Raw genomic sequence first — 22,797 nt, 5'->3', positions numbered from 1 at the left:
AGGTCATCTAGTCCAATCCCCTGCTCAAAGCAGGACCAATCCCCAGACAGATTTTTTGCCCCAGATCCCTAAATGGCCCCCTCAAAGATTGAACTCATAACCTTGGGTTTAGCAGGCCAATGCTCAAACCACAGAGACAGAAGGGCTACCGGGAGGATCACAGTGAGCCTGTGAGGCTAGCGAAATCCACCAGGAAACGCGGAACCCACAGAGACAAGGACAGAGCTTTGTCACAACTGGTTTCAGGAGCAGGCTAATTGTTCACAGCGTGGTGGAAGAGAGTTTAAAAAAAGGTGCACTGAGGTTTTGGATTTTTTTGTTTGTTTGCTTTGTACCACAATGGAGAAGGTGGTAAGAACTCTGGTACAAGCCACAGCAACCCAGCAGCAGGCCACCTGTGTTCAGGCAATGGTGCAACAGAAATCTATGCGGCTACAGCAGGAAACCAATAAATTATTAATGGGTCAGGCGACCCAAGATCTTGCCCTCCTCCGAGAGGTAGTGGACCAGCTGAAGATCCTCACCACCCAGGCCCGGGGGTCCGATGGGACACGAACCCTGAGGGCCACTGATTGTCTGCCAAAGATGACGGAAGTTGACATAGAGGCATATCTCCTCTCATTCGAAAGGACTGCTCAGTGTGAGATGTGGCCCCAGGAGGAGTGGGCCAGCATTCTCGCCCCTTTTTTGTGCGGAGAAGCCCAGACGGCCTACTTTGACTTGCCTGCCATGGATGCCACTGACTATACCCGGCTGAAGGCAGAGATCAGGGGTGACAGCAGCGGTACGGGCCCAGAAGTCCAATGAGTGAAAGTATCAGGAGAAAAAACCCCTCTATGTCCCAGCTATTCGACCTCATACACCTCGCGAAGAAGTGGTTGCAGCCCGAGGTGTGCAACCCGGAGGAGATTTTGGAGACCCTGGTCATGGATCATTACATGCGAGGACTGCCACCAGATTTCTGCAAATGGGTTGGCCAGAACAATCCATCCACCTATGACAAGATGATCATGCTGGTACAAAGACGCATGACAGCCAGGGAATTGACCCAACTACCCAAGGAAGGCCCCTTTCAAAGCAAGCATCTGACTCTAACCCTGGAAGGTTGGGCAGCCAAACCCCTGGGGAGTCCTAGGTGGAAGAAGGGAGGGCCGAAAACCAGCAGGGACCCCAGAAGGAAGGGATTGGCATGACTGGGGGAAACCCTGGGACTAAATCCCCTAACTCTCATGATAGGGGAGTGATTAGACGCAATTATAGATGTTATGCATGTGAGGAATGGGGACACATAGCAGCATGGTGTCCCAGCACTGAGGAGCCTATGCAATGCAACTTGGGGGGATTGGGAGATTCTGTGCTCCCTTATTCACCTTGCAGGCGTCGCATTAGCCCCGCATAACTACACCAGGCCGGTGAAGATAAACGGAGCAGAGACTACAGTGCTTGTGGACTGTGGGAATGCTATCACCCTTCTATTGGATACGCTGGTAAAAAGTAGCCAGCGTGTAGCAGTGATGTGTGTGCAGGGGCTGTGAGCCATTATCCCACCATCCCAGTGGAGACAGAGGTTCAGGGGAACCCCATTGAGGTGACAGTGGGTGTAGTTCCTAAACTCCCATATCCTGTAGTCATTGGGAGGGACTATCCAGAGTTTGATAATTTACTCCCCCCGGAGAGGCTGGAGGGAGGTGGGGACCCTGAGGGCAGCAACTCGTCACCGGGGGAATGTCAACCCCTGACGTTCGCTGAGATTTCTCAAGATCTGTTCTCAGCTCCCTTCCAGAAACCCTGATCTGCAGGAAAAAAAAAAAAAAAAAAAAAAAGAGGCTGCAAAAGCTTTGGGAACCCAGATCCTGACCCAAGGCCAGACGACCGCCCTAGTAGGCAGATGGACATGAGCAGCCATCAGAGAAACTACCATCACAGAAGATGAGCCAGAGGCTGGCCCCAGCTGTGACGGCAGCAAGCCATTGGAAGAAGCAGAAGCCGGCTCCTGGGAGCTCGGGCAGGTTAGTTCTGGGAGACAGACTTTCGGGCAGGACCTGGCAGAGGACCCTAGATATGATAATGCTAGAAAAGAGGTGGCCGAGATAGATAGAATCCCTGTAGATGGGAAGGTCCAGGGTCCAGGACCTTACTTTACAGTGAAGAAAGATCTCCTGTACCGTGTGGTGCAAATGCAGGAGCAAGAAATGCATCAACTTCTGGTGCCATGAAAACATCAAAAAGCCATATTGAGTCTCGCCCGCAGTCACCTATTTGGAGGACACCTAGGGGTAGAGAAAACCCAGGCCAGGATCCTGCGGAGGTTCTTCTGGCCAGGAGTAAACGAAGATGTCCAGCAATACTGCACCTCTTGTCCAGAGTGTCAGCTACATAGCTCTCGTCCACACCTGTGGGCCCCTTTGATACTTCTTCCAATAATAGAGGTACCATTTGAACGCATAGCCATGAATCTGGTTGGGCCCCTAGAGAAGACAGCTTGGGGCCACCAACATGTGTTTATTGTACTAAACTATGCAACCCAATAACCGGAAGCCATCCCCCTACGCAACACAGCTTCCAAGTCAATAGCTGAGGAGCTAGTACAGATCTTTGCCCGGGTTGGGCTACCCAAGGAGATACAGACTGATCATGGGACGTCTTTCGTGTCCAAGTTGATGAAAGATCTCTGTTCGCTGCTCCACGTACAAGCCCTACGGCCCTCTGTATACCACCTGCAAACAGATGGCCTTGTAGAAAGGTTCAATAGGACCCTCGAGGCCACGATCAGGAAAGTGACGAGCCAGGATGGGAAAGATTGGGATACCCTATTGCCTTACCTCATGTTCACCATCCAGGAGGTTCCACAAGCCTCTACGGGTTTCTCTCCGTTTGAACTACTATGGGCGCCACCCCTAGGGACATACTGGATATAGCCAGAGAAGCCAAATCCCAGAAGGAACATAGTTGAGCATGTACTGCAGATAAGGGATTGGATAGCCCGAGTTACGCCCATTGTACGGGACCACTTAGAGAGAGCACAGGAGACCCAACAAACCCATTATAACCACCAAGCAAAGCTTCAACGGTTCCAACCAGGGGAATCGAGTGATGGTCCTGGTGCCCACAGCAAAAAGTAAACTGTTGGCCCAGTGGCAGGGACCATACAAAGTGATCCAAGCCGTGGGAGAGGTGAACTATAAGTTGCAGCAGCCAGGCTGCAGGAAACTGGAGCAAATTTACCACATCAATCTTCTGAAACCTTGGCACGATCGAGAGGCACGCTCAGTCACCCAGGAGACCCTTCCCCAGGAGGTCAAGTATCAGAGGGGTAGCCATGTTAGTCTCTAGCCTAATTCTTGCTTGCATATTTGTATCTGCCTCTGAAATTTCCACTACATGCATCCGACTAAGTGGGTATTCACCCACGAAAGCTCATGCTCCAATACATCTGTTAGTCTATAAGGTGCCACAGGACTCTTTGCTGCTTCCCAGGAGGATAACTTACATGAGCAAGTGAGGATATCACACGACCTAACGCCAATCCAAAAGATCGAGGCAGCCAACATGATTAATTGCAACCCAGAAGTGTTCTCTACAAAACCGGGGTGGACGACTGAGACCTATCCCAGCAGCCAAAAGAGAAGAAATCAAGGCCAAAGTAAAGAAAATGTTAGAATAAGGGGTTACTGAAGAATCTTACAGTCAGTGGTCCAGTCCAATCGTTCTAGTGCCTAAACCTGATGGTACCACGAGATTCTGTAATGACTTTTGCCAACTGAATCAAGTATCCCAATTCGATGCATACCCCTACCACGCATTGACGAATTGTTTGACCAACTGCGTAGGATGACTATGAGCAGCCAATGTGATGCGGCTATGAAAAAAAGCTAGTGCATCAGGCAAGATATTTCCAGTAGAGATAGGGCAGTGTTAGTGCCATTATACAAGGCACCGGTGAGCCCTCATCTATAATACTGTGTGCAATTCTGGTCTTCCATGTGTAAGAAAGATGAATTCAAAATGGAACAGGTACAGAGAAGGGCTACTAGGGTAATCAGAGGAATAGAGAACATACCTTACAGAGGAGACTTTAGGAGCTTGGCTTGTTTAGCATAACCAAACAAAGGCTGGGGGAGATATGATTATCCCTCTGATGGATTTATAGAGAGCAAACACCAGGAAGGGAGAGGAATTATTTAAGTTAAAGGCCAACGTGGACACAAGAATATGTGGTTATAAATGGCCATCAACAAGTTTAGGCTTGAAATATGCAAAGGTTTCTAACCATTAGAGGAGAGAAGTTCTGGAACAGCCTTGCAAGGGGAGCAGTAGGAGTAAAATCCTAAATGGTGTCAAGACTGAACTCGATAAGTTTATGGAAGGAGTGGTATGTTGAGGTTGCCTATAATGGCATGTAGCTGTTCTGCAACTGCTAGTAACAAATCTCTCCCAGGGCTGGAGATGGGACACTACTAGATAGGAAGGGCTCTGAGTTACTACAGTGAATTTTTTTCAGGAGACTGGCTGGTGGGTCTTACCCACACGCTCAGGGTTTAACTGATTGCCATGTTTGGGATCAGAAAAGAATTTCCCCCCAGTCAGATATGCAGAGACTTTGGGGATTTTTCACCTTCCTTTGAAGCATGGGTCACAGGTGATTTGCAGGTGTAAACTAGAGTAAATGGTGGATTCTCTGCAACTTGAAGTCTTTAAATCACAATTTGAAAACTTCAGTACCTCAGCCAGACATTATGGTTCTGTTATAGGAGTGGGTGGGTGAGGTTCTGTGATGTGCAGGAGGTCAGACTAACTGATCACAATGATCCATTCTGGCCTTGAAGTCTGACTCACTAAAGATGGTAGAAAGCCAATTTGTTAAACCTACAAAGCTTTTGCAACTCACTTACAAATATAAATCCTTTCATTAATCTCCTTTAAGATTCCAGGGCTAGAGGCAAATTCTTAAATAGCCTCCAATTTCTCTGGGCTAGTAGAGCAGATGAAGGTCTTGAATGAACCAATCTTCTAAGCAAAAGTGAGTAGTAATTACCATGAATTAGGGCTGTCAAGCAATTAAAAAAATTAATCGCGATTAATCACACTGTTAAACAATAGAATACCATTTACACTTCTACCCCAATATAACGCGGTCCTCAGGAGACAAAAAAATCTCACTGTGTTATAGATGACACTGTGTTATATCAAACTTGCTTTGCCTCCCCTGTTCCTTGTTCCCTGACTGCTCCCTCCAGAGACCCCGGTCCCTAATCACCCCCAAGACCCCACCCCCTACCTAACCCCCCTGTCCCCTGACTGCTTCGACCCCTATCCACCCCCCACCCCCTGACCAGCACTCACCAGCAGTGGTGGGAAGTGGGCCAGCTTGGCCCCATTCCGCTCCACTCTGCCAGCTCCCAGCCGCAGCGCTCTGCTTCCCACCACTGAGTGCAGGGAGGTTACGGAAAGGATGCCCCCCGTATTCACCTGCTGCAGGAAGCGGAGCAACACGGCCCCAACCAGCTCCGCTTTCCTTGCCCCGGCCCCAGCCGTGTTGCGGGGAGGCAGCTGGGGAAAGGTCCTGAACTCACCTGCAGCGGGAAGTGGAGTGCCACAGCTGAGAGCTGGCAGAGTGCAGCTGGCTGGGACTGGGCTGCTCCGCTTCCTGCCACCAATGAGTGTGGGGAGGTTGGGGAAAGGATGCCCTCCGCACTTTCCGGCGGTGGGAAACGGAGCGACACGGCCCCAGCCCGCTCCACTCTGCCACCTCCCAGCCACAGTGCTCCGCTTCCCGCCGCAGGTGAGTGTGGGGAGGTTGGGGAAAGAACACCCCCCCGTACTTACCTGCAGTGGGAAGCGGAGCGCTGACGCTAGGAGCTGGCGGAGCTGAGTAGGCTGGGGCCGGGCTGCTCTGCTTCCCCCTCGCTGAAGCGACACGGCTGGGGCCGGGGCGAGGGAAGCAGAGCGGGCTGCTCCCGGCCCCCTGCTAATACCTGGGCCACTCTGGGACTGCGGGGCCCCCAAAAGTGCCCTCCCATAGCTCCTGCCCCTCAGACCCTGGGGGGGAAAGGGGAGAGCTCCTGACCGCCCCCAAGACTCTCTGCCCCTTATCAAACCCCTCAGCCCTGGCCTGGCCCGGCACCCTTAACACGCTGCTCAGAGCAGCGTGTCAGAGCTTTACTGCATTGTATGTGAACACACGTTTATCAGGGTAGAGGTGTATATAAATATTTTCAGATGTTTTCTACATTTTCAAATATATTGATTTCAATTACAGCACAGAATACAAAGTGTACAGTGCTCACTATGTATTTATTTTTTATTACAAATATTTGCACTAACAAAAAAATGTATTTTCAATTCACCTAATATAAGTACTGTAGTGCAATCTCTTTATCATGATAGTTGAACTTACAAATGTCAAATTATGTACAAAAAATAACAACAGCATTCAAAAATAGAACAACGTAAAACTTTAGAGCCTACAGGTCCACTCGGTCTGACCTAAGCCAATTGCTCAGACGAACAAGTTTGGTTAGAATCATAGAATATTAGGGTTGTAAGAAACCTCAGGAGGTCATCTAGTTCAATCCCCTGCTCAAAGCAGGACCAAAACCAACTAAATCATCCCAGTCAGGCCTGTGTCAAACTGGGCCTTAAAAACCTCTAAGTATGAAGATTCCACCACCTCTCCAGGTAATCCATTCCAGTGATTCACCTCCCTCCTAGTGAAATAGTTTCCTAATATCCAACCCAGACCTCCCCCAATGCAACTTGAGACCATTGCTTCTTGTTCTGTCATCTGCCACACTGAGAACAGCCTAGCTCCACCCTCTTTGGAACACCTCTTCAGGTAGTTGAAGGCTGCTATCAAATGCCCTCTCACTCTTCTCTTCTGCAGACTAAATAACAGCAGTTCCCTCAGCCTCTCCTCACAAGTCATGTTCCCCAGCCCCCTAATCATTTTTGCTGCCCTCCGCTGGACTCTCCCCAGTTTGTCCACATCCCTTCAGTAGTGGAGGGACCAAAACTGGACACAATACTCCAGGTGTGCCTCACCAGTGCCAAACAGAGGGGAATAATCACTTCCCTCGATCTGCTGGCAATGCTCCTACTAATACAGCCCAATATGCCATTGGCCTTCTTAGCAACAAGGGCACACTGCTGACTCATATCCAGCTTCTTGTCCACTGTAATCCCCAGATCTTTTTCTGCAGAACTGCTGCTTAGCCAGTCGGTCCCCAGCCTGTAGTGGTGCATGGGATTCTTCCTTCCTGAGGTTACATTTGCAGGAGATAATGGTGCCCGCTTCTTGTTTACAATGTCACCTGAAAGGGAGAACAGGTGTTCAAAATGGCACCGTTGTAACTGGTGTCGCAAGACATTTACGTGCCAGATGCACTAAAGATTCATATGTCCCTTCATGCTTCAACCACCATTCCAGAGGGAAGCAAAAGTGGATGGGAACCTGGGAGGCAGTGACCATGAGATGGTCGAGTTCAGGATCCTGACACAAGGAAGAAAGGAGAGCAGCAGATACGACCTGGACTCAGCAAAAGCAGGAGTTTGACTCCTCAAGGAACTGAGGGCAGGATCCCCTGGAGAGAATATATGAGGGGGAAAGGAGTCCAGGAAGAGCCTTGGCTGCATTAAACGAATCTTATTGAGGTTGCAGGAACAAACATCAGATGTGTAGAAAGAAACAGTAAATATGCAGGCGGACCAGCCTGGCTTACAGTGAATCCTTGGCTGATTTAAACAATCAAAAAAGAAGCTTACAAGAAGTGAACACGTGAAAATGACCAGGGAGGATATAAAGTATTGCGCAGCGCATGCAGGAGTGAAATCAGGAAGGCCAGTCACACTTGGAGCTTGCAGCTGCACGAGAGATGCTAACGAGTAACAGAAGGAGTTTCAGGTATTTAGCAAAGGTTGGTGGTCAAGGAGAAGTGTGGGCCCCTACTGAAGTGGAAGAAACTAATGTACGCAATGCTTTTTTTGCCTTTGGTCTTCATGAACAAATCAGCTCCCAGGACTACTGCACTGGCAGCACAGCATGGGGAGGAGGTGACCAACCCTCTCGGAGGAAGAAGTGGTTCAGGACTATTTTAGAAAGCTGGACGAGCACACATCCATGGCGCCGTACACTGTCCGAGGGTGCTAAAGGAGTTGAACGATGTGATAAAGAGCCATTCGGCCATTATTTGAAAACTCACCGGCGATCGGGGATGTCACTGGATGACCGGAAAAAGTGCTAAAGTTAGTGCCATCTTTAAAATGGGAAGGAAGAAGGATCCAGGGAACTAAGACCACTCAGCCTCACGTCAGTTTCCGGAAAAATTGACGCAGGTCCTCAAGCGAACAAGTTCGTGACTCCCCCCGCACACCACACCCTAGAGAAGGAATCAGGAACAGTCAGCCAATGGATTCACACAAGGGCAGTCTATGCCTGAAATTAACCTAATTGCCTTCCATGACGGAGATTACTGGCTCTGTGGAGAGGCAAGCAGCGACATACTTATTCCGTGTCTTAGCAAAGCTTGATCGGTTCCACAGTATTCCTGATTGGGCAGAGTTAAGAAAGTAATGCTAGTGAATGGACTTAAGGTGGATAGAAAGCTGCTAGATCATACGGGCTCAACGGTAGTGATAATGGCTCCAAATCTAGTGGCACCGGTTCACGCGGAGTGCTCAAGGGTCAGTCCTGGGGCCGGTTTGTTCAATATTCTGCATTAATGATCTGGAGGATGGCGTGGATTGCACCTCAGCAAGTTGCGTATGACACAACTGAGAGGATGGTAGATACGCTGGAGGGTAGGGATAGGATACAGAGAGGATTCTAATAATTAGAGGATTGCCAAAAGAAATCTGATGAAGTTCACCGACAAGTGCAGAGTCCTGTGCTTAGGCTGGAGAATCCCATGCACTGCATAGACTAGGCCAATGCTTGTGCAGCAGTTCTGCAGAAAGGACCTAAGTTACAGTGGATGAGAGCTGTATGATGTCGACAGTGTGCCCTTGTTGCCAAGAAGGCTAATGACATTTATGGCTGTTAAGTAGGGGCATGCGCACAGATCGAGATTGATTCTATCCCCTGTATTCGACATGGTGAGGCCTCATTTGGAGTACTGTGTCCGATTTGGGCCACACTGTCACAGGCCAAGGACTCCCTCCTTGGTCCCATGGGGAAGAATCAGCACTGTATGTTGCTAACCACGTTGCAAGCACTGCAAGGCATTTCCAGGGAAGTGAAGTGTGAGTGTGAAATGGAAGAGGCCAAGAGGAGGAAGAGAGCGAGAGGGTTAATCTATCTCTGACCTTTAGCTAGCTCCGGTGAAGATAAGACACTAGGCCCTGATCCAAGGTATGGCTCGACAAGGAAATCTGGAGCTGCCCAGCTGTGAGAGAGGAGAACTAAGTTGTACAGGGCTGCAGAGTAGCAATGGACAGTGAGAGCGAATGAGATGGCAAAGGTCAACGGGGGGAAAACAAAGTCTTTGGAGCCGGTGTGTTATGGGAAGCGACGAGAGCCACAGCGAGCTGGCTGTGAACTGGTACAAGACAGCACCAGGAAGAGAGGCCCTAAACGAAAGACCCCAAAGAACTCAGGACTTAAAAACCCTCCACGAGCCAGAAGCAAGTCGGAAGCTACAGTGGACGCTGGATGACCCGTTCACAGATACAAGACTCCGTCCACGCTCCCCTCTTCCTTCTTCTTGTTACACCCAGGCCTTGGCCAGGCGTGCGAGTATGCATGTGTGAGTATGAGTAACTAACTCTTCTTTTTTCTTTTGTATACGTGGGAGCAGTCCCAACACTCACGCTGTATCTTTATATTTTTACTAATAAAGTTTTAAAACTTAGACACTTGTGTGCTCCGTCATTCTCCCCCTAAAAGATCCTGTGGCCTCAACCTGTCACACCTGACGCCCTGGACCAGATGGGTAAGAGAAATCTGTCACAACACTACAAGAAGGATGTGGAAAAATGGAAAGAGTCCAGCGGAGGGCAACAAAATGATTAGGGGCTGAGGATATGACTTATGAGGAGAGGCTGAGGGAACTGGGATTTAGTCGGTTAGACGAGAAGAATGAGGGGGGATTTGATCGCTGCTTTCAACTTACCTGAAAGGGGGTTCGAAAGAGGATGGATTAAATTGTTCTCACAGCCGGTCCAGCTGACAGAACAAGGAGTAATGGTCTCAAGTTGCAGTGGGGGAGCTTTAGTTGATATCAAGGAAATACTTTTTCATTGGAGCGGTGGTTGAAGCACTGGAATGGGTTACCTAGGGAGGTGGTGGAATCTCCTTCCTTAGAGGTTTTTAAGGTCAGGCTTGACAAAGCCCTGGCTGAGATGATTTAGTTGGGGATTGGTCCTGCTTTGAGCAGGGGGTTGGACTAGATGACCTCCTGCGGTCCCTTCCAACCCTGATATTCTATGATATGCGTCAATGCTGATGAGGGGTTCTGCTAGATAACAATCCAAAGCACAGCAGACCAATGCAGGTTCATTTTCATCATCTGAGTCAGATGTCACCAGCAGAAGGTTGATCTTCTTTGGTGGTTTGGGTTCTGTAGTTTCAGCATCTGAGTGTTCCTCTCTTTAGACTTCTGAAAGCATTTTCCACACCTCGTCCCTCTCATATTGTGGAGAGCACTTCAGATCCTTAAACCTTGGGTCGAGTGATGCAGCTATTTTTAGGAATCTCACATTAGTACCTTCTTTGCATTTCGTCAAATCTGCAGCGATGCTGTTCGTAAATTAAACATGCTGGGTCATCATCCGAGACTGCTATAACATGAAAGATATGGCGGAACATGTGTAAAACAGAGCAGGAAATATACAATTCTCCTCCAAGGAGTTCAGTCACAAATTTAAACGAACATCATCAGCATGGAATGGTGACTGAAGCATGATGGGGCATACAAATGTTTAGCATATCTGGCACTTAAATACCCTGCAATACCAGCTACAAAGTGCCATGTTAATGCCTGCTCTCACTTCCAGGTGACATTGTAAACTAGAAGCAGGCAGCATTATCTTCTGCAAATGTAAACAAACTTGTTTCTCTTAGTGATTGGCTGAACGAGAAGTAGGACTGAGTGGACCTGTAGGCTCTAAAGGTTTGCATTGTTTTGTTTTTGAGTGCAGTTATGTAACAAAAAAAAAAAATCTGCGTTTCTAAGTTACACTTTCAAGCAAAAGATTGCACTACTGTATGAGGTGAACTGAAAAATACTATATCTTTTGTTTATCATTTTTACAGTGCCCTCCCAATTAGACACAGGCACTGCCTTTCTGTTCATCCACTCACCTCTTTGGCACTTGTGAAGGCCACCCCAGAAAAGGCATATCTGTCCACCACTAGAGTGATGCCTTGATTTAACTTCTCTTTAATCAAAGGCCTGAACAACAAAGAAAAGACACGTCATACTCCATTGTACCCAGGCAGAAATGCAAATAATTCAACACAGAGGACACAGCAGGTGGGCCCTTTTCAACAGTTGAGGTACTTGGCTATAGTGATCTCCAGCAACTGTGGGGTTAGAGTAGTTTGTCAGTCAAGGCTGTGATTTTTGTTTATAAGCTTTGTCACCCACAGTTTCTCAATGCTCTAAAAATCTCCCCCAACCTTGTTGCATCACTTTCCTTCCAGCCAAGGAGGAGTGGATGGGACTCTTTTCAGAGACAAACAGTGCTGCAAGATGGGTGCTTGCTATGGCTGCTGCTGCCTGAAATAGTGCTACTTTCATCCTGCCCTTTATTAGGGGCTGAGCAAATAACCTCTCATCACCCAGCATAAAAAGCAAGTTTCAGAGCCACTAATCCCAAGTCTCCTGCATGGCAATGCAGAGCACTACTTCATCCAGTTAAATGACCTATGGACAAAGTCACAGCCAAGCTGAAAGTATCCACAGTTGGGACCAAACGAATGGTTTAGTTCAATTTTTCTATTTAGTGTAACAGATACAATAAGGACTGTGTCTCTTGGGCAAGAAATTACTTGAACTTCACCCAAAATAGACAATATGTGTCAAGACTCATGCATGTGTCTTCCATGCTGAGAATTCAGGAATGTTCTTGATCTGCTTGGCATTAGATAAAGATGAACTACCACCAGTGTCAGCAGGATCAGAGAAGCCTTTGGAAAATGCAGCTTTTTAAAAGTGAAACATTTTTTCTATTTTACAGATTTCCAGCTAACAGCACTACGTTCCACAAATTATACCATTACACTTGTAAAAGTCTGGTTTGGCTAAAACCCTACATCATTCTACCACTTATTGCACAAAAGGAGTAGCATCCAGGTTGAATTGTTAATAGGAGATCGTATTAAAGGCAGTACCCACTCTCTGTAATAAACAGTGTAGTGCATACTTCATCATAAAGCAAGAGAGCTGAAGCTTAACTTGAAAAATGAAGGGAAGAACACCAGTTCTTTAAGAGCATCTCAGCAGCAAGAGATTTAGGGTATGGCTACACTTGGAAATGTGCAGTGCTGGGAGTTACAGCTGTGGTCGTACAGCTGTATAGGACCAGCGCTGCAGTGTGGCCACATTTGCAGCACTGTTGGGAGTGGTGCATTGTGGGCAGCTATCCCAGCGTTCAAGTGGCTGCAACGTGCTTTTCAAAAGAGGGGGGTGGGGTGGAGTGTGACAGGGAGCGTCGGGGAGACAGAGAGCGCGGATTTTTGGAGCAGACACTGTGACAGCTCCCTGCCTTGCAAGTTCAAAAGCGGGGGGGTGGGGTGGAGTGTGACAGGAGCGTCGGGGAGACAGAGAGAGCGGATTTTTGGAGCAGACACTGTGAGCTCCCTGCCTTGCAAATTCTGGCCATTTCCCCACCCCTCTCTCAATCACTCTTAAATGTAAAAAGGCTTCAGACCAGATAAGCAGCTTCTCCGACGGACTCCCTCCCCCCCCCGTGCTGTTTGTCTCCTCAAGCAAACAGCTGTGAACATTCCAAAGCCTCGGCTCGGCTCGCTCGCTGGAGCAAAGAGCAGCTGTGTTTGGTAGCTCCGGGGAGTACCTTCCGGTTTGTTGTAGACAGGAATTCTGGGATACCTCTTAATACCCTGGAGGCCAATAACAGCGCTGGTGAGTGTCCACACCTGATGAGCAGCGCTGCATCACCAGCGCTGGATTCGCTACACCCGTAGCAGACCAGGAGTACAGCCAGCGCTGCAGCCAGGGAGTTGCAGCGCTGGCTGAGCTTTGTAACTGTGGACACCGAGTAAGTTGCAGAGCTGTAACCCCCTCACCAGCGCTGCAACTTGCAAGTGTAGCCAAGCCCTTAGTGAGACTACACTCTAAGGCCTCAATTCTGCAATTCATCCATGTGAGAGCAAGGACTAAGAATGTTTCACCCTCTGATGCCAAGAAGCAGATATGGGGGCTGATTCTGAGAGTTCTCACACAACATTAATTTTGAGAGGAGTTAAGGGGCCTCAGTGTGATGGGTTGGGTCACAGAACTAGGAGTAGCATCTGACTGCCATCTGATGTGCTGGGACTACTTCTAAGCTAGTTTTCCCTGGCAGCTTAGGACTTCAGTACCTTGCCTGGTTGTGCCAGACATGATAGCCTGCTACAAACACAGACCCAGGTCTGTTCCACATCCACCAGAAGCTGCAGCCTTAACTGAAAACAGCTTAAGAAGTGCTCCTGTCTCCAACACTCAGATACTCAGCTCCCAATGGGGTCCAAACCCCAAATAAATCCGTTTTACTCTGAATAAAGCCTATACAGGGTAAACTCATAAATCGTCCATCTTCTATAACACTCATAGAAAGATATGCACAGCTGTTTGCTCCCCCAGGTATTAATCACTGACTCTGGGTTAATTAATAAGTAAAAAGTGGTTTTATTAAATATAAAAAGTAGGATTTAAGTGGTTCCAAGTAATAACAGACAGAACAAAGTAAATTACCAAACAAAATAAAATAACACACACAAGTCTAAGCCTAATACAGTAGGAAACTAAATGCAGGTAAATCTCACCCTCAGAGATGTTCCAATAAGCTTCTTTTACAACTAAACTTCCTCCTAGTCTGGGTCCAGCAATCGCTCACACCCCTGTAGTTACTGTCCTTTGTTCCAGTTTCTTTCAGGCATCCTTTGGAGTGGAGAGGCTCTCTTGAGCCAGCTGAAGACAAACTGGAGGGGTTTCCAGGGGCTTTCTTGTGGGTGGAAACACGTCTCTCCCCACTTTAGAATCACAGCTACAAGATGGAGTTTTGATGTCACATGGGCAAGTCACATGTCCATGCATGACTCAGTTCTCTAGAGGCCAACGCCAATGCTCACGTTAGCCCAAACGTTCCCAGAAAAGCTCAGATGTGGATTGGCATCTATCAAGATCCATTGTTAGCTAAGGACTCCCAATTACTTGAATAACCCCTTCACACTATGTTGACCAAATCTGCCTTAGGTTCTTCCTACAGCAAACTTTAAATACAAGCATAGAGCCAACACTCATAACTTCAGATATAAAAATGATACATGCATACGAATAGGATGAATACATTCAGTAGAACATAACCTTTGCAAAGATATGTTACATGACATATCTAGCATAAAACTTTCCAGTTATGTCATATTTACACTCATAAGCATATTTCTATAAAGCATTATGGGGTGCAACATTACACTCAGCACATAGAAAATCAGGTCAGATCCTGTAACAAGCTCTCCACTGGTGGACCCAATGCGTGTCCAGAGACACACTGCAATCAGTGGACCTCCATACAAGTGCCAGTGTCTGCCTGCGTAGAGCTCACTGCAGCCCTGGTGCCTTATTTCAGTGCAAATGTAGGCACCAAAGTTTAGCCTGGGGGAATTTGTTCCAGAGAGGTGTTAAGCACCTGCTACTCTCACTGAAGTTCTAATGAGAGAGGCTCAGCATCAAGCCATAAGCTTGCAATAGCATTTGTTAGGTGGGAGAGCAGTGAACTGCTCACAAGTGAGCAGTTCTTACATTTTCTTCTTAATATATGGATGTTGAAGTAGAAAGTCTGGGCCACTCCCACCCCTCTTAAATCACTTAGAAGTTTCATCACAATTTCCTTTGATTAAAGTTTAGGGAGTATGACTCAATCAGAAGTCCTAGGGACTGGTCAAAATCATGCTGAATGTTAACCATCTATTTTGAATTTTATCATCATACAGGACAATAGCATAATACATGATTTAGAAGGGAAATGTCATTTTTTAATTGTATGAAAAACACAGAATCCATGCCCTTGCGCCTTACAACTATGCCACTTATGCCAAGCTCCACTGGGAGAAGCTGTGGTTCTCTGTTGCTACAACAGAGTCACATTTACTCACTCAGTGCTCTTCTCTGAGCTCAATCCACCCTGTGATTGTTGCTGTTCCCGCTACTTAAGACCAGGCAGAGGAAATTCACCAACAGACCTGGAAACATTGAAGAAATATTCCCACACCATAGGCAGGTATCTGCCTCCCCCCTCAAAAGGGAGGGGAAAAAAATTAACAGACTAGATCAGGGATTCAGAACACAGGCAAGTTATCCCTATAGTTTAGAGGGCTATATACATAAAATACAAATCAAGAAATCATGTGAACCCAAGATTAAGCACACTGTGTGAGAAATCTAAATCAGTCTTGTTGGTATGGCAAATTCAGAGCTGGAGAAACGCGTTCTACATTAGTCTCTGTGCCTTCAGCTACAACATTAGGAAAAGCATGAAGACTTTCTTATATTTAGTATGAATTAATTTAGTGCTCATAAAGAGATGGATTTCCAGTTCTAGCCTAATTCAAGATGATGCTAGCAGATGCTTCAGTACACCTCAGTCCTAACCTAAAAGCACTCTTAATTCTATTCCAGGCTGCTTTTAAGAATGCCAATCAGATCATATCGGGAGATGACTTTGTGACACACACAGAAGTGGGTAGGAAGAGGAGACTACCAAATTCACTTTCACTTACAGTTGAGCTTTTAATTAAGATTTCAAGAGATTACCAACGTAACATGTTAATCCACTGTGTAACCTCATGTAAGGCCTTTGAGACCTTTTTCTGCAGCCATGTAAGGAGAGCAGTAGCTATGAGCCAAGAAGCAGAAAGTCACATCCTCACCTTCCTTTTAAGTTATATCAAAACAATGTAATATCGGACTGTTAAGAAGGCACCCCTACTAACAGTACCCATCATACCAGATAAGCAAGGAATCTCTTAAGATGTTTAAGAAAATTCTGTCTGGCAAGGCATCACTTATCAATCAACAGTTTGGGTGTGAAATCTCTACTACTTTATTGTTTTGCCTTTATGATCCCTACTTCTCTATTGTTTATCTGTATAGTTTCTGTCTGTTACATAACTAATTTTGCTAGATGTAAATCAACTATGGTGGTTGGGTGTGATTGGTTAAAGATTTTTTCATAATGGGCCAGGATTGGTGAAAGATATGGTTTTGAAGTACTTTAGTTTAAAATGATTGGTTAAGGCACAGCTAAGCAGGACTCAAGTTTCACTATATAAACTGGGGTCCAAAAGGAAGTTCTTTGGAACCAACTCCAGGACACGGTCATAGCTGCCAGATCTCAACAGCCTCCCAGTCACACCATGCAGAAGCTGGAGTCCCCGGATGACCTGATCCTGACTGGCCATCAGGAAAAGTTCATCCTCCTTCTTGGGAGTGGTGAGGATTGTATTCATAGCATTCTGTTTTGGTGGTGGTTAATAAATAGAGATTAAGGATATTACTGTGTAAGGCTCTTGCACTGGTAAAAGACCATGCAAATCCACAGAAGAGTATGCCCTAAGCCTCAGGAATTGGGTATGGGTGACCCTGAGCCCTCAGAACTGGCTAAAGGTAGGTGCCTTTTGCCTGGAGCTCTAGGAACTGGGAAAGGGTGGAGATGCCTAAATCAATCGGACTATGCCTTGAGCCCTAGGAACTGGGTAAAGGTGGGTGCCTTAGAGAGTGGGTGCAGGTAACAAATGTCGTGGGGAATGCAGGCAGCCTGTGGTCATTTGGACTGAACTGATAGAGCTTCACACAGTGAGTAACTGTAGAAAAGTAATAGCAGCAGAATACCTGTGCATTTTGTCAATAAGGGCCGCTACCTACTTGACAGAATAACCATTCTGAAGCTTCAGGAGGGAACAAAGAAAAGGAGCAGGAGGGGTGAGGGTTAGCTGACGAGCCCAACTTCCTTCCTAAATGGGTAGCAGAACAAGGTCCATACCCAGGGGGACAAGATTCTTTCCAGGGGAGGGATGTCCTTGAGTCTGCTTGTAAGGAGTTTAAAGTAGGGCCGTTGATTAATCACAGTTAACTCACACGATTAACTAAAAAAAATTAATCACGATTAATTGCACTGTGAAGCAATAGAATACCAACTGAAATGTATTAAATATTTTTGGATTTTTTTTTTACATTTTCAAATCTATTGTTTTCAATTACAACACAGAATACAAGTGTACTCACTTTATATTTTTTATTATAAATATCTGCACTGTAAAAAACAAAAATATTTTTCAATTCACCTCATACAAGTACCGTAGTGAAATCTTTTTATCATGAAAGTGCAACTTACAAATGTAGCGGTTTTCTGTTAGGTATCTGCACTCAAAAACAAAACAATGTAAAACTTTAGAGCCTATGAGTCCACTCAGTCCTACTTTTGGGCTGCCAATTGCTAAGACAAACAAGTTTGTTTACATTTACGGGAGATAATGCTACCCACTTCTTAATTACAATGTTACCTGAGAGTGAGAACAGGCTGTCGCATGGCACTGTTGTAGCTGGCACAGCAAGACATTTACATGCCAGATGTGCTGAAGATTCATATGCCTCTTCATGCTTTGGCCATCATTCCAGAGGACATGCTTCCATGCTGATGATGCTCGTTAAAAAAAGTGTGTTAATTAAATTTGTGACTGAACTCCTTGGGGAAGAACTGTATATTTCCTGCTCTGTTTTACACACATTCCGCCATATATTTCATGTTATAGCAGTCTCGGATGATGACCCAGCACATTTTGTTCGTTTTAAGAACACTTTCACTGCAAATTTGATAAAATGCAAAAAAAGATACCAATGTGAAATTTCTACAGATAGCTACAGCACTGGACCCAAGATTAAAGAATGTGAAGTGCCTTCCAAAAATCTGAGAGGGATGAGGTGTGGCGCATGCTCTCAGAAGTCTTAAAAGAGCAACACTCTGATGTGGAAACTACAGAATCCACCACAAAAAAAAAAAAAAAATCAACCTTCTGCTGGTGGCATCTGACTCAGATGATGGAAATGAACATGCATCGGTCCACACTTCTTTGAGAAGAACCCATCATCAGCATGTCCTCTGGCATGGTAGTTGAAGCATCAAGGGACATATGAATCTTTCGTGCATCTGGCATGTAAATATCTTGTGACGCCAGCTACAACAGTGCCATGCAAACTACTGTTCTCACTTTCAGGTGACAAACAAGAAGCAGGCAGCATTATCTTCTGCAAATGTAAACAAACTTGTTTATCTGAGCGATTGGCTGAACAAGAAGTAGGACTGAGTGGACTTGTAGGCTTTAAAGTTTTACGTTTTATTTTTAATGCAGATTTTTTTTATACATAATTCTACATTTGTAGGTTCAACTTTCATGATAAAGAGATTGCACTACAGTACGTGCATTAGGTGAATAGAAAAATACTATATATTTTTGTTTTTTACGGTGCAAATACTTGTAGTCAAAAATAAATATAAAGAGATCACTGTACACTTTGTATTCTGTGTTATAACTCAAATCAATATATTTGAAAATGTAGAAAACAACCAAAAATATTTAAATAAATAGCATTCTATTCTTGTTTAATTGTGCAATTAATTTGTATAATCGCTTGACAGCTCTAGTTTAAAGCATTCTGTAAACGCATGAAGCAAAAACCAAAGAAAAAACGCTATCAAAGCAGCAGCAGCATGGACATTATGGAAAGCCATCACTAATCTTTCAGCCTGGTAGCACTCCAGGAAAGACAACTGGAGGATTACAAATTAGAGTTGGATATAGTTAAGGATAATTTGGCTCAGTATAAGGCACCGCAGTGTGCCAGTGCAGCTTCAGCATTACAAAATCCAACAGCCCTATAGGCCAAAACAGGAGAGTGTGAACATTTAAAAATGAAAGTAGAAAAACTGACTGGAGAAGTTTTCAACTAGCAATAATCACGCCTCGGATTATCTGCATTGCAAATGAAACTAGGGGATGCTCAGACAGCTGTCAGAACATTGTTATAAGAAAATAAGGCTTGGGCCCAGATAAACAGTGACCAGGTACGGGCAGCTGCTCAGTTATTGGGACCTCTAGAAAGGAAAATGTGTCTGGACTGGATGGTGAAGGTGTTGGCACAATCTGGATGGAGGCCAGCAGATTATGAGGTTTTACCCCAGGCCTGCACTAGTGCTTCTGACTGCGCAGTAATAAGGACTGCTGAGGAGCGGTTAGGTGCAAACGGTGTTCTTGCTACCAGATGGGACTGGGTGAAAGAAATAATAAAGAAAGTAATGTTGGACCGACCACAGGGGAAATTGTTCCATGTAAAAGAACAGGGCCTCTGTGAGTCCCCAGAATGGTATGTCATTAAAAAGGCGATACTGGCCATGGCTGCTGCGTTTGTGCCAATAGTAACTGGAACCCAACTGGATTTCGATGCTTTAGCTTTTAAATCTGCATTGTTAGACGGTTTGAATTAAAAAATGAAGGTGAATTTAGGACCCACAGATCCAGCTAGTGGGTACCCCGAGTTAAAACAGGATATTTTTCTAGCAGCTATAGTTTTTCAAGATCCACTGGGACAATCAGAAGAAGGAATTGACAGAAAAATGGAATCGGTCCAGGCGGTAACTTTTGCCAACAAAAGGCCCCCAGATCTTCAAGGGGAAAAGGGGCCCGATGCACCATAGCATGTTAGAGGAAGAGAACAGGGAGGTGCAAGGGACAGCAAAGGAACAAGAGGAAGAAATGGATATGTGTATCAGATGCAGCATAGAGAATGCACAGGAGATGCACATGGGGAACGAAGGCATGGAGGAAGCTCACGATGGCAGGAGAACCTAAAGAGAAATGGGATGGGAAGCCCACAAGTGAATTATTGCAGAGGGTTGTCCAGTTAGAAAGGCAAGAGGAATTGACTGACAGGGCTCCTGTAACTCCCATAACGGACTCTGTATTGTTGGTGCCACCCCAATATTGGTGCCTGCCTCCTCGGACTTCCTCTGAGGTGGTGACCCAACTACAGCTATCCCTCAAGATAGCTCAGCGGTTTGAGCATTGGTGAGCTAAACCCAGGGTTGTGAGCTCAATCCTTGAGAGGGCCACTTAGGGATCTGGGGCAAAATCAGTACTTGGTCCTGCTAGTGAAGGCAGGGGGTTGGACTTGATGACCTTTTGAGGTCTCTTCCAGTTTTAGGAGATTGGCATAGCTCCAATTATTTAAAAAAACAGTATGACAAATGGGGGCATCCCATTGTAGGTGCAATAAAGGGGAGATTTGGGAAACAAACATGCCCCACAATGTTAATTGACACAGGTGCATCAGTATGTGTGCTTGGAGAGCAGTGGCTTCCCAGGGATGCTTTGGAAACCAAAAATTCAACACAATTAATATTCTATACAAGGGAGACAATGAAAGCATTCATCACAAGACCAATCCTGACCTGTATAGGAAATCGGGAGTCATGGGTAAATATTGTTTTCAGAAGCAGGATCAAATTGGGAATGGGGCTGCCTAAATCAACCGGGTTATGCCTTGAGCTCTAGGAACTGGGTTAAGGTGGGTGCCCTAAAGTGTGCAGGCAATACTCAGGATTCAAAGCTATGCACATTACTTTAAAACTCAAAAAAGAATTATATTTACACTTGTTCCCAGCGGTTAGCAGAGAAAAGCAGATGCACTGTGTGGTCCTCCAAATTGCTCTTGTTCTCCAAGTAGGAGCTAATTAGCCGTCCAATTTCTGTTGTTCTATCTGTAAGAAAGAGTACAAGAACAAATCTGGTGAGTTATGCAGTCCCTTGCTTCAGTTACTGTGCAATATGACTTAAGATTTACTCCATGTAAAAATTCCATGGAACAAATATTTTAAACCCAAAACTAAAACCAGTCATGCTTGGACATACATACTGCTTTTCTGAAAATCCAACTATTCAATTTTTAAAAAGGTGCAATGTAAACAAACCAAAAACCAGGAGGTGCCATAATATGGGAAGCACAACCTCAATGGCAGAGTAAAAATAAAAGGAGTAAATGTAGGGAAACGTGACAGAAAAGCCATGTGTCCTGGCCTTTCTAGTGTGGCAATACATTCCCACCACAAAGGATTCACTGTGACAGCCAAGGAACCATGCAAGACCACAGCTGAGAATGCAGCTACAGATATCAGTGTTACATTCCCCAGTGTTTTCAGAGGCCTCTCCCCAAATGGAAGGGGGGCATACCCCAGGACAAAGCAAACACTAGCTGTGAAGACGTATACCTTTAAGATGACTAGACCTCGAACTGTCATGGCAGGCATGAAAAGGAGGGCAAGACACAGCACCAATGGTTTTATTTTCCTGAAGGGACACCTAGCTTTCAAACTTTGGGGAACACTGCTTACTGGAAAGCCACAGCAATCACCAGCCCTTGGTGTGCACCCTTCAGGGCTCCCCACCCCTTGTCAGAGGGCTACATGGGGCTGCCCCAACCTGCGTCAGTGGAGTTAATGTTGCTAACAGCTCCCCCAACTTTCCCACCCCCATCAGTGAGGTTTGTGGTGTCTCCCCGCCAGGGCCAGCTTTAGGAAGTGCGGAGCCCAATTTGAACAGTTTTGACAGAACCCTGGCAGGGATGATTAAAAAACAAAAGCAAAAACAAAAAAAAACACACGTAAAAAAATATGTGAGGCTTGTACTCACTGGGCAGTGCCCCAAGTCTTCAGTGGCACTTTGGCGGTATGTCCTTCACTCGCTCCATGTCTTTGGTGGCACTGAAGGACCCGCCACCGAAGTGCTGCCGAAGACCCAGAGCAAGCGAAGGACCCGCCGCTGAAGTGCTGCTGAAGACCCAAAGGGCCACCAGGTGAGTAAAAATTAAAAAGGAGCCTCTAGCCAGGGAAGGGATTCTCACTGGGCACTGGGTCCGATTCGGGGGAATTGGTGGAATAGGCCTAAAGTTGGCCCTGCTCCTGGCTCCATGTCACAGGCGTTAGCAATGTCCCCTGTCCCCTCCATGTCAGTGGGATTGGCGGTGACCCCTGTGTCATGGCGGTAACGGTGCCCCACCCTTCCCTCCATGTCATGGGAGTTGGCAGCATTTCCCACAATTACAAGGGTTATTGTTGCTCCACACTTCCCTTTCATGTCACTTGGCTTGGCTGTGCCCACCCACCTGTAGTACCCCATCACGGGGGTTGGTGGTGCTCTCCACCTACCCTCCCTTCCATGTCACGGGGGTAACTGTACCCCCGACCTCCCCAGGGTTAACGGTGCCTCCCAACCCCATCCATATCACGGAGGTTGGGGATGGCGGGGACCGCAGAAAAGGGGGGAAGGGCCAGGCTCCCCCCGTACCCGGGAATCGCAGGAGCTCAGCGAGGTGCCCAGATGCCCGCAGGGCTTCCACCAGCCTCCGGCTCTGCGTGGTCTTCCCGGTCCGGTCCACCCCCTCCAGCACCACCAGCGCCCCGCGTCTGCACGCCATGGCCCCGCCGGCACGCGCCACAACCGTTACCACTCCGGAACAGACATGCGCGGGTAGGAGGAGCATCCGCTTCCGGAGAACCATAGAGAGCCACGCGGGGACAGTTTGGACAGCAGGG

At 46.6% G+C, this 22,797-nt stretch overlaps 1 protein-coding gene across 1 annotated transcript in view; it reads right to left on the bottom strand.

Moving 5' to 3' along the window:
* Positions 1–22,797, bottom strand: part of DTYMK (deoxythymidylate kinase) — a 26,105-nt gene extending 3,308 nt beyond the window's left edge. Inside the window, exons 1-3 of the mRNA XM_032795976.2 lie at positions 22,550–22,797; positions 20,859–20,967; positions 11,297–11,387 (exon numbers count right to left, since the gene is read on the bottom strand). Of these exons, the coding sequence (XP_032651867.1) occupies positions 11,297–11,387; positions 20,859–20,967; positions 22,550–22,763 (414 nt within the window). The 5' untranslated portion in view covers positions 22,764–22,797. The remainder of the gene's footprint in view (positions 1–11,296; positions 11,388–20,858; positions 20,968–22,549) is intronic.

Source organism: Chelonoidis abingdonii, chromosome 8 (genome assembly GCF_003597395.2).
Source record: "Chelonoidis abingdonii isolate Lonesome George chromosome 8, CheloAbing_2.0, whole genome shotgun sequence".
Taxonomy (NCBI): Eukaryota; Metazoa; Chordata; order Testudines; family Testudinidae; genus Chelonoidis; species Chelonoidis abingdonii.
This window is presented reverse-complemented; position numbering and strand designations above follow the sequence as displayed.